At 33.5% G+C, this 12,999-nt stretch overlaps 1 protein-coding gene across 1 annotated transcript; it reads right to left on the bottom strand.

Moving 5' to 3' along the window:
* Nucleotides 1-2,707: 2,707 nt before the first annotated feature.
* Nucleotides 2,708-9,389, bottom strand: LOC136979672 (heat shock protein HSP 90-alpha-like). The gene is made up of 10 exons (XM_067275716.1): nt 9,238-9,389; nt 8,975-9,121; nt 8,692-8,898; nt 7,784-7,943; nt 7,409-7,701; nt 5,155-5,458; nt 3,964-4,154; nt 3,409-3,825; nt 3,113-3,337; nt 2,708-3,018 (listed from the first exon to the last, which is right to left on the bottom strand). The coding sequence occupies exons 2-10, from the start codon at nt 9,119-9,121 to the stop codon at nt 2,806-2,808; spliced, it is 2,157 nt and encodes a 718-aa protein (XP_067131817.1). The 5' UTR covers nt 9,238-9,389; the 3' UTR covers nt 2,708-2,805.
* Between the last annotated feature and the right edge of the window lie 3,610 nt (nt 9,390-12,999).

Raw genomic sequence — 12,999 nt, 5'->3', positions numbered from 1 at the left:
CTATCACCATTATTTTGGTATGAAGGTAGGGGACCAGGATAAGTCGTGGGCTCCACATATATGTTGTAACTCTTGTTCAGTTATACTATGAGAATGGCTGAAAAATAAAAAACAATCTATGGCTTTTGCTGTGCCTATGGTTTGGCGGGAGCCTAAATATGCCTATGGTTTAGCGGGAGGTAAAAGATGATACACCGCACAGACTGAGTCATCTCATTCGAGACCTAGACTTGTCAAAGCAGAAGGCGGAACTTCTAGAGTCAAGACTACAGCAATGGAATCTTCTCCAACGTGATATCAGGGTCTCACAGTACAGAGAACGTCAGAGGGATCTGCTTCCTTTTTTCAGAAGAAAAACAATCTGGTTGTTTGCTGCAACGTTAATGGCTTGATGAAATGTTTGAATTTGAACCATGTTCCAAGTGAATGGAGGCTATTCATAGACTCCTCTAAGCTTAGTTTGAAAGCTGTATTACTTCACAATGGCAACCGTCTTCCTTCTATTCCTGTTGGTCATGCTGTTCACATGGCGGAGACTTATGCAAACATAACAGCCCTCCTTGACTCAATCAATTATGCTGAGCACAAGTGGAAAATATGTGGTGATCTAAAAGTCATCGCTGTACTCTTAGGAATGCAACTGGGGTACACTAAATACTGTTGCTTTTTATGTATGTGGGACAGTAGGGATAGGAAATCACATTACATTCAAATGGACTGGCCTGCAAGAAATCTTGACTCTACCAAGAAAAATATCATCGCCAAGCCTCTTGTGGACCCAAAAGACATTCTTCTTCCACTCCTTCATATCAAGCTGGGTTTAATGAAAACTTTTGTCAAAGGTATGAACCAGAAAGGACAGGCATTTAAGTACTTAAGAGACAAATTTCCTAGATTGAGTGATGCAAAGGTTAAGGAAGGTATTTTTGTTGGGCCACAAATTCGAAAACTTGTAAAGGATCCCACGTTTCACCAAGTTTTGGAGGGAAAAGAAAAGGAAGCTTGGGAAGCCTTAAAGGAAGTTATTCGTGGATTCTTAGGCAACAAAAGAGACGATAACTACACTCAGTTGGTGACAGTACTTCTGGAAAAATATCATCAACTCGGATGCAGCATGTCCCTCAAAATCCATTTTCTCCATTCCCACCTAGACTTTTTCCCTCCTAGTTGTGGAGCTGTCAGTGATGAACATGGGAAAGATTCCACCAGGATATTTCTGTATTGGAACAAAGATATCAGGGCCATTGGAATGAAGCAATGCTCGCAGATTACTGCTTGTCTGTGTGTAGGGATGCACCAGAACTCACTCACAAGAGGCAAGCCAAAAGAAAACGATCTCATGAAGTCACCACATGATTCTCTTCACACCGAACCACCTGTTCTTCTATTAATTTAGAACTCTTAGAATGTTACTGTAATTTTAAAAAAAATTCAAAAGCACTTTCAATGTTGTTAGCATATGTAATTAACATGTATCATTTTCTATTGTGTTGTTAAAATCACCTATTGTATACCACAGAAACTAGAACTAATAAAAATTTTTCTTTGTCATATTCAATTTTCTCACCCCAAAATTAGTAAGATTTCACTCATGAAATAAAGGAAACATTCAAAAACATTTTTTTTGTTGTCCAGTGTTATCACGTATAACTTTTGTTTTCTGTTAACCGATTTAATTACAGCAATACCTCGGTTTTTGTCGATAATCCGTCCTAAGACAATTGGCAAAATCCAAAACAGACACGATTATTTCCATACAAATCAATCAATGTAAATCCAATTCGTTCTAGACACTCCAAAATACATACCAAATAACACATTTTACGGAGAATAAATTAACATTTAACATGACATTCAAAGGGCTGCTGGCTCTGGAAACTTTCTTTGGCTAAAAGGGAAAGCAATGGAATTGTCTGGCTAGACGCACGAGGTAATGCCACACTCCTGTTTTCGCAAAATTAGGAGGTTGCGGGCATGCCAATGAAATTGACGAAAACAGAGATATTATCATACCTGTAATACCAGAACGTATCATCCAATAGAAGAAACATTTTCTGTATGTATACTATTCTCAAATTTAATATCTTTTTTCATACATAAAAAGTGTGGAGTAACTCCATCAACTTCATGCGTTATAAAATACTTTAAATTTTTAAAATGAAGATTTTTTTTATGAGCCAAAAATTTGCATTATTAAGTGGTGTTTCTTTTTACAACTTAAAATAACTTCCAGCATAAATTTACTGCTAACATTTTTGACCTAATTTATAGGTCTTAGACACGATACACATTATTTTGTTCCAATCTTTAAAATTTAATATTTCGTTTTATTAATATCTGAAGATGACCTATAAATTAGGCCAAAAACATCAATTTCTAGCATAAATTGAACCTCTGCTGCTAAGGTAATTTGACATTTTATCCAGTTCACAAGTTTTGATTAATTTTAAGAAAATAATCATATAAACTGATGATTTACATAAATCTCATCATACAAGATCTGGATATTTCTTTTAATTTGAATTTATCCAAATTAATAGTTGAGGAATGTAAAAGGTTCTTTGTAATGTGATCATTTGAAGAAAATATCAACTTTTTGCCCAAATTCTGGTCTTAATGATACCTGTCATATTGGTGGGAGTTTGTACATCAGTCATTTAACTGTACTGTATGGGTGTGATGGTAAAAATTTAAGTACAACTTTCAATTCACTGAACAAAAACATTTATTTAAAATAAAATGAAAGGAATGATGAAAATGGAATACAAGTTAAATTACAGAATGAGTAATTTAAATTAAGTATCATCAATCTACTTCCTCCATGCGCGATGCGTCTTCTTCGTCTCCTTCCAGGGGAGGTAATTCTTCTTCTGCATTATCTCCGGACGCTCCCTCGTCCTCGTCGATCCCCAGTCCCAACTTTATCATGCGGAAAATTCGAGAGGCGTGGGTCTGTGGGTCTTCCAGGCTGAAACCGGAGCATAGCAGAGACGACTCGAAAAGCAGCATTACGAGATCCTGTGAGAAAAATTAACAAATTTAGATCGTGAGATGTAGAGTAGATTACTTTTAGTAATTAACTTAGCATCCTATATCATTACTAAACACTTACTTTTACAGATTTATCATTTTTGTCTGCATCGGCTTTCTGTCTTAATGTGTCGATAATGGGATGATCCGGATTAATTTCCAAATGTTTCTTTGCAGCCATGTAGCCCATTGTGCTAGTATCTCGCAATGCTTGAGCTTTCATAATTCTTTCCATATTAGCACTCCATCCATACTGACTTGTAACAATACAGCATGGTGAACTAACAAGACGATTTGATACCACCACCTAAAATTTTTTTTTTTAAATTAAAAAACAATAAAGTATTTTTAGGTAAATGTGAGGAAATTTTTACTTACTTTTTCTACTTTCTTATCAAGTATATCTTTCATCACTTTGCATAAGTTCTCGTATTTTGCTTTATCGTCCTCTCGTTTTTTCTTTTCCTCTTCGTCTTCTGGTAATTCGAGCCCCTCTTTGGTCACGGACGTCAATGTTTTTCCGTCGTATTCTTTGAGTTGTTGAATGCAATATTCGTCGATTGGTTCAATCATATAGATAACTTCAAAGCCACGCTTCCTGACTCTCTCGACAAAAGCAGAATTTGCTACTTGTTCTTTTGATTCCCCGGTGATGAAGTAGATGTGTTTCTGATTTTCTTTCATACGGGATACGTAATCTTTCAAAGAACATGTTTCGTCACCGGACGACGACGTGTAGTACCTCAGATATTCGGCCAATTTTTTCCTGTTTTGAGAATCTTCGTGGATACCAAGCTAATATTGAAATTAGAAAAACAAAAATTAGAGTTTACGAAAATAAAATAAACAACGAATAGAATTTAATTGCTATATCTGAATTCCTTTAACTCATTCAAAATCAATCAAAGTGAATCCCTCTATGATTTTATTTACCTTTATATTTTTGCTGAATTGGTCGTAGAATTTTTTGTACATATCCTTATCTTCACTAATTTCATCAAAAAGTTCTAGACATTTTTTGACAAGATTTTTTCTAATAACTTTTAAAATCTTGTTCTGTTGTAACATTTCACGAGAAATATTCAAAGGAAGATCTTCAGAATCAACCACACCCTTGATGAAATCTAAATTTTAATAATGTTATTAAAATTATAAAACAGTCTTCATAATAAATGCTAATAGAAATTATTATTAACAAATTATCTAACAAACTGAAAACTAATTTCATCAAAATTGACAAACATTTGGTTTGAAAACATGGAAGTCCATTCTTTTTTCACGTATAAAAAGAATTATATAAATCAACAATTATTAAATTTAAAAATTTACAATAGTTGATTGACTAAAATCATCTAGATTTTTAGAAAATAGATGCCCTCCATTCTGAGAACTAAAGATTGAACTTTGATTTTTAGAATCCTCACGAATTTTTCAAGATGATTTGGTTGCATGTTGACCCCTATTCCTCACCATCTGATTGATTCTATCATGGATCTAGCCAAAAGTAAATATGTATTCCTATAGTCACTGCCTGATATCTTAAAACAAAAAACATTCTGCACTTATACATAAAATCCTATACCATTACTTTCACGTTTCTCACTATCCCGCACAAAGTAGTCCCTATTTATGGTGTTTATTTTAAACATAAACAAGCAAAATTATTCCAAAGTATATTTCTCAATTGTCAGTCTATTATAGCAGAAAATTCCTTAAATCAAAATGATAGCATGTCAACGGTTGTGGCCAAATGATACGAGGCATTGTAAACAAACAATGAAAGTAACCCATGCCAACACCACCACAAGCATTCCAAAAAGGTGAGATTTCATGAAATAATTGATGATACTGATTATTAAAATTGCCAAGAATGAATTTCCCATCTCAGTTACTGAACAAACCAATGAAAATTAAACTTGCTACCAAACTGGATAATATATACTAAACTGAAGCTGATAACTAACTACAAAAACATGTTTTATTTCATTGACTTAATTACAATTTAACATTATTTTTAGAATTAGTAGCAATTATCAAGACATCATTGGCAAATAAATAAATTTTAAAAAATTCAGCATTTGATAACTAAAATTTTTAAAGTTTTATGTCACGAAATATACTTACTCAAGTATTCAGGAATGAGATCTTCACAGTTATCCATAATAAATACTCTTCTTACATATAACTTTATATTATTCTTCTGCTTTTTATTTTCAAACAAATCAAATGGTGCTCTTTTAGGAACAAATAATAATGCTCTAAATTCTAGCTGTCCTTCTACAGAAAAATGCTTAACAGCCAGATGATCTTCCCAGTCATTAGTAAGACTTTTATAAAATTCGCCATATTCTTCTTTGGTGATATCGTCAGGATTTCTCATCCAGATCGGTTTAGTTTTGTTTAATTCTTCATCTTCGGTATACTTTTCCTGTTTGAAAAAATATTATATAAATTTTAACATTCAAAGTTATCGACGTGCATCCCCATCCACTTATTGTCTAAGATGGTATTTATAGGATATAGATAGATTACTGGATAAAACAAAATATTTTGGTATGCAATCTAACAAAAAAAAATGCAATGCATGAAAATGTTCTCTTCTCTGGCTGAACTTCATAAATTTCAATATGGAGAAAGGCCAGTCTGCAGACCATACTTTGATAACCACCAATCTTTTGATATAAGTAGGAAACAGGTAAGATCTAGTTGATTTATTAGGCAAGAGAATGAATAGGAAAAAATTGTGTCAATTTAAAAAGTATTTAGTACAGAAGCAAAAGATGATTCCACATTTATGTTTTCTTAAATAATTTTTATTACAATGTCTTAAATACAATAATTAAACATGTTTTCTAGTCAAACTTAAGATTTAAATAAAAAAAATTCAAAGTCTGTATCGAAGAAAAAACAAATCACATTTTTTTTTAATTTTATAAAGCATTACTAATGAATCTTATAAAGAAGCTTTTAGTTTGCAAAATTGGTTTTTCAGTAAGAATTTCTGAGCTGTGTTGTTACTTTACAGGCCCATTAAACATGATTCTAAATGTAGAAAGTCAATGACCAGATTGCTGAGGTAGTTAAGGCATCAGCCTGGAAAACCCAGGCAAGCAACTCTAGGAATTTTTCATGTATAGTCCCATATATATATATATATATATATATACATATACACACACACACACACAGTAGAGCATCAATTATCCAAATCAATTGGGAACTGGGGTTGTTCAGAAAATCAATTTTGGGTGTACTATAGATTACTCCCTATGGAATTTCAGGACTTTGATTATATATTTGAACTCGGGACCGAGACGAGTTCAACGGTACCCTATTTTTGCACCGGAGACGAAAAATAAAAAAGTTATCACACTTTTTAAGTTACCATACTTTTTTAATGCTCTCATGCAGACGGCACCGTAGTTGCTAGTATTGCCATCTTGTGGTAAAGTCTGCAAACCGTGACGTCGGACTACGGTCATCTCCCGGAGCGTTAAACACGCGATACGAGAGCGGAGAGAGCGACGCGACTTCCGATCATCGTGCGATTGCCATTTCGGTTAATGTTACTTATGGCAGCGAACATGGCGGCCCGACTGACCTCTCGTACGAGCGCCACCACACGCCGCCATGTGCTAAACTAGTGATCAATTCACGGTAGTTCTTGAACAAAGTAAAAAAGGGGGGAAACGTCTACTAAAGGCAATTTTAACGGCAAGCGACGGGACTCCCGATCGCGATAGCGAGGCCGACTTAGCAGAGAGCGACGTGACTCCCTATCATTGCGCGATCGCCGGAAAAAAGTATGATAACTTTTTTATTTTTCGTCTTCGGTCCAAAAGTAGAGTATCGTTGAACTCGTCTCGGTCCCCTGAGTTCAGATATATAACCAAACACACGAAATTCCATAGGGAGTAATCTATAGTATACCCTCAATTTTTTGGATAACTGATTATGTACGAAAAAATATATTAACCTATCCCATGTTGAAATTCATTCAAATCCCAGCGGATCCTTAAGTATCATCTCATGGTTGCGCCAGTGCTGCCAGCTAAAACATACACCAACAAAAATAATATTGGAGTAGCCCAAGACAGCCAAAGGTTGCAGCACCACAGCACTAGTGGAAATTTAAATTTGCCAACCAGAAAGCTTTCGGTTAATTGACGTTTCGGTTGATTGACATTTGGATAATCGATGCTCTACTGTGTATGCGTGTGTTGGTCTCTGTTCCTAGCTCAATCAGTGCAGTTCTGCTCAAATAAGTCCTATATTTCTCACAAAATATTTAATTTCATTGTCATCTTGATCAAGATGATGACAAAATTCTATTTTATTATATGCATGACAATGTTAAAAAATGCAGTAATTGACTTACTTTAATTTTCTTTTTCTTCTTTTTATCCTTTTCTTCCTCTTCTCCAATATCTTCAATTTTAGGCGTTTCTGTATCCTCATTCTCCGGTTCATTTTCTTTCTTTTCTTCTTCTTTCTCTTCTTCATCGTCCGAAACTTCTTTCTCCCTTTCTTTCTGAACCACCAATTTTATAGGATAACCAATAAACTGACTGTGCTTCTTTACCACTTCTTTAATTCGCCTTTCTTCCAAATATTCTGTTTGATCCTCTTTTAGATGAAGAATTATTCTGGTACCACGTCCCAGAGGTTCTCCTAAATAAGTCAAAATTCGATAAGAATTTAATATCGGCATTAAAAAATATTCCAGTTAAATTGCACCAAGAATTAAGGTTACCATGGTCGGCCTTTACTGTAAAAGAGCCACCGGCAGAAGATTCCCATGTGTATTGTTCGTCGTCGTTATTTTTAGTGGTAACAGTCACTTTATCTGCTACAAGATATGCAGAATAAAATCCTACACCAAACTGTCCAATCATACATATATCTGCACCTGCCTAAATTAAAAAGAAAAAACAACCAACCTTTAAATCTTAAATTTATAAATTTAATAATTATAATATATTTATCCAAAACATTAACGTTTGGGATTTGAATATATTAAAAAGACATTAAATTGTTTAATATATTCAAACATCAAATTTATTCGAATTGTTCGTTACATAATGTTTTATTTTTCATTCTCTTTGCCCAAAAATGGGTACAATTACATCTCCGAACAAGACAGTTGGGAACTTATCAGAGCTATACACCATACCCATAGGAACAAAATAGTCAAAGGAACCACACTTCTACATGGTATACTTTGTGAGTACAGCTCCCTCCAAATCAGCCTACTTCCGGGTTACACACGATTGGGAGTCACGTTGGTCTGCTAACTCACATTTAGCTATTTAGCCCAGGCAATCATGCCGGCTTCGAGCGGTCCACTCAACCGTTTGCGGATTACTCAACGTTATATATAGTTTTAGGGGATTTGGGGCTCGCCCACTTGCAAGCCTCGAGTAAGTCGGAGCACCAAGGACGGGGAGCATACCGGCACGCCATAAAAACCGACCTTCGGAGGCAAATATCTGACAAAGGGTCATGCATACGGGTACGGTTCCTTCGACTTTTTTGCCAGTACGGGGAGTGGGAAACGCCCTCATTTGGAGTTCGCATCTTACCAGACATAGCATTTTGCACCTAAAAATCAAGTTATAATTATATGTACAGTATAAATATCACACAACTCATTTGAATTACCTGCAGGGCTTCCATAAAAGCTTTCGTTCCGGACTTCGCAATAGTACCGAGATTATTAATCAAGTCGGCTTTGGTCATTCCGATGCCGGTATCGATAATCGTCAGGGTACGTTCGTCCTTGTTAGGAACAATTTTAATGAAAAGATCCTTGCAATTATCCAACCTGGAGGGGTCGGTCAGGCTTTCGTATCTTATTTTATCTAAGGCCTTGAATAGAGTAATTTTATATTAATACACGAGAAATGAATAAAAAATTATTTCACACACAAAAGATATACTTTACATCAGAAGAGTTGGAGATCAATTCCCTGAGAAATATTTCTTTGTTAGAATAAAAAGTATTAATGATCAAGCTCATCAACTGAGCTATTTCCGCCTGAAAGGCGAAAGTTTCGACTTCAGATTCTTCGCTCATTGTAATTTCGGGCATCTGAAACAAAAGTATAATAGAATAAGAATCGTTTTAATTAAATAACGTTTAAGATAACATGCCAAAGACGTACGATTGCCGAGTATACGATCGAATTAAACTAAAAACACACTTACGTCGAGATTTTTTAGTTTCGAACAGACGAACAGAAACTCACAAAGAAATGTACAAACTTCTCGCGCGGTTAACGCAGACTGACCGAAGTACCGGAAAGCAAGTATTTATACTCGAAAGTAGTTCCGTGTACAGAATTACTTAACGAAATTACCAAATTCGACTAATTAACTCGAATTTTCTAGAATGAATACGAATTTATAAATAAACGTATACGAATGAGCAAAATACGACCGAATTTTACAACCGCGTGGGAAAATTGAGAGGGAACTATTTTCGGGAAGTTAAAGTGCACAAGTGATACGGCTCGTTTCTTGAACATTCTGGAATTTTCTCTATTGTAATCGATTTCTCTCGTTGTCATTATGTTATTTCCGGTTTCTCTTTTAACAATGCGTAACGATTTAGCATTGCGTAAATATTTTGGAATAATTTAAAAAATAATATTATTAAACAGAATATTATTTTTTAAATTAAACTTTTAATAAATTAAGCAAAACAAAAAAAAGCTTTATTATATTTATAATTAAAACAAATATTAGAAGAATATTCTACAAAATTAAGAAAATGGCGACGAGTGGATTATCGAATTAATAAATTGAATAATTTAATTGACAAAAAAAAAAGATTTAATAAACACGAATAAAATCAAATAAATACGTTTGTAAATTTAAACGTATTTACTTAATTGTTTACAACGTGTGACAATGGAGAATTTTCCCGACGAATCGTCACATTGTAAGACGAATCGATAAATTTTAACAGAAACCCGAGAGAAGGAAAAATCAATATCATTTGGTAAATACTAAATTATCAGATATTAAAACTCGAATTATATCATTTAAAATAATATTGGGCACCCACGTGGTTTTTAAACCCGGGGAAATGACATTTTACGCCAATGGTTGCATTTAAATCTGCGGGAGATCCATTTAAAGTACGCTGTCCGATAATTATATTCTATTTTTTACTCTATTGATATAAATTTAACATTCAAAAGGATTATCTACTGAATACTATCATTAAATTACGATATACTACGAAGAATTTATCTCATTTACTCATCCTACGATCAATAGAGTTTGCATGTTTTTTTTTTTTTTTTTTTAAGTTTTCCTAATGGTAAGTTTAAAATTGTATATAATAAAATTAGAGTTATATAATATTTTTTTGTAAAGGAAAATGGAGTAGACTTATTGTGCTGCAACTTTTAAATTGCAGGCCTATAAATTCCCACTGGCGTCCGTCTTTAGCTAGACAAAAGTCGAGACCAGATAGGGGGAAGAAAACTCCAATTAACTATATACGAACTTATTTCAATTCAAAAATTTTAGATAGATGACCGGCATGACTCTATTGTTACCAAGAAAAGTATGATGTACGGGGTCAAGACACTACTAAAATCGAGAGCATATATTTTAAATTAAATTTGCATTATGCCCGGCATTATGACGATGCCACAATAAATAATCACGCGTTCAAATTAATCTTTAATTTACTATAGAACAGTGTTCGATATGCTTAGCTGCGAGGGGAGTCCAGTTCCGTCGATCCCCTTGTCTACGCCCATGATATTATTTACAATATGTTGTGTTAAATAAAGATTTAATATTCCTGGAAATTAGTAAAAATATTTTATACAGTAATTTAATACAACCGAGAATGCTTATCTCATTATTGTTATTTATTATTTTTTTTTTTGTGAAAATAATTGAAGACATTAATCAATAGATTTGCATCTAATTATTCGTGTTGTGTTAATTATCTGCCCGAATTCTTACCGGAAAAAAACACTAGAAATTTTTAAAAAATATCTTGCTATTGTGTATTAAAGATATTTCTGTGTAATATTGATCGGAATTATATCTCATGTTTTCTCTCTGTGCAGTAACTTGTGTTATTTTTTTTATAATTATATTTAAAGGTTCATCAAGACAGGAATTCGTTTAATTTTAAGAAGAGAAACTGTAATGTTTCCATCACTGTTTTATTATGTAATGGAATGACTACAGTTGTAGTTAGCGATGGAGCTGTCGTGGAATTCTTATAAGTTGAAAACGAAATTTATAAAATATTTTAATAGTTTAGTAATGCTTACAGTTTCAGTATAGGCTCTATATTAAGAAAATCACATTTATATACACGAATATTTGATAAGATGACCAGTAACATTAAATATAAATTCACACCTCGAGAAATAACGTTTTTATATACTGTATTAATAGATATTAATTTAGCATGTCGACTGTAAATTATTTTAAATTTATATTAGTTTTAAGTCAAAAAGTTCAAAAAGAAAAAGTTTAGGAAAAGGGAATTAATTAGATACTTGTAGGTCATTTGTATAAATTTTTTAATCATATCAAATAGTCTGTAGTAGTAGCAGGATCGATAGATATAATGGTCAATCGCTAATGGCAATATTGCTACAAAAGTGACGTAATAAATATTTCTGTCACTTCGAGCGCCGTAATCGCTTTACGGCGAAACTATGGCCTGCGCGTAGTCAGAGTCAGCTATAAACATTAGAAATTCTTTTAGGAAATGAAATTTTCTCGTTTTTAAATTCAAATATTGCTTTAGTATTTATTTACAAACAGTTCTTTAAAAGGGACTGTTAGTAAATGCTATTTTAATTCGATTTTGCACATTATTTATTCATAAATATTGCTAATATTAGGCTACACAATTCTATTAACTTCGTAATTTTAAATTTATTAGACGGTTTGTTTTCTGCTCACGATTTCATTCTGAAATATTTTTGAGAATTCTCGTAATGGGTAAGAAAAGGTAGTTAAAAAATAAAAACTATAGTTAAACTTATCTGTACATAATTAATATGGGATGCCCTCAAGATTTCCCGAGAACTCTTTCTGAATCAGGAAGAAGGGTTGGTGAAAATTATATAAATTTAATTATAGAAATGTATAGAATTGTTAAAACAAGTGTTGGGATAGGTTGAAGTGTTACAAAAAAGAGGCTTTAGGGTTTAGGATGGATTTTGGAGTTTATCAACCCATATATTTTATTTTTTAAATTAATATTAGGTGAGTTATTGCAGGATATAGAGAAGGGAGCTATAGTATATGATATTTATAACTAATATTGTGTTTATGTTATGTATTTGTTATGTACGTAAACCTCCTGGGGATAACCCACACCGAATTGCCCCTTGACCTAGTTAGGCGACCCCGCACCTCTGACCTTTGGACACAACAATTGGCGGCAAGGATAAAATTGGAGACAAGAATAAAATTGACGACAAGGATAAAATTTGCAACGAAGACAAAGGAACACGACAAAGACAAAGGTCAGAGGTGCGAGGTCGCCTAACTAGGTCAAGGGGCCAAGTCGGTGTGGGTTATCCCGTGGAGGTTTACATACATAACAAATACATAGCATAACTTCGTTTCGTCCGATGGCTTTTTTATGTTTAATAATTTAAAGACAGTTCGCTCAAACAGAGATCACCATTTTTAATTCCGTGTTTAAGACAATACAATTCTGGCGACCGACCTTTCCTTAGAGACTACTAGCCCCTAAGGAATACATAACAGTTTATTAATGAGAGAGCAATTAAAGTCGAGCCAGAAAACGGTTAGGAACAGATTAGAAAGAGGATAAGTTAGGTTATTTATTTATTAAACAGATATACTGCGCGGAAGCAGAACATTATATATGTTATGGACAAAGTGATTAATACGGACATTGTGAATAATGACCAACAAAATCTGGCATTGTAATAAATTTCAAAAATTTATCAA

Source organism: Centruroides vittatus, unplaced genomic scaffold (genome assembly GCF_030686945.1).
Source record: "Centruroides vittatus isolate TY-2023 unplaced genomic scaffold, ASM3068694v2 contig_1157, whole genome shotgun sequence".
Taxonomy (NCBI): Eukaryota; Metazoa; Arthropoda; class Arachnida; order Scorpiones; family Buthidae; genus Centruroides; species Centruroides vittatus.
This window is presented reverse-complemented; position numbering and strand designations above follow the sequence as displayed.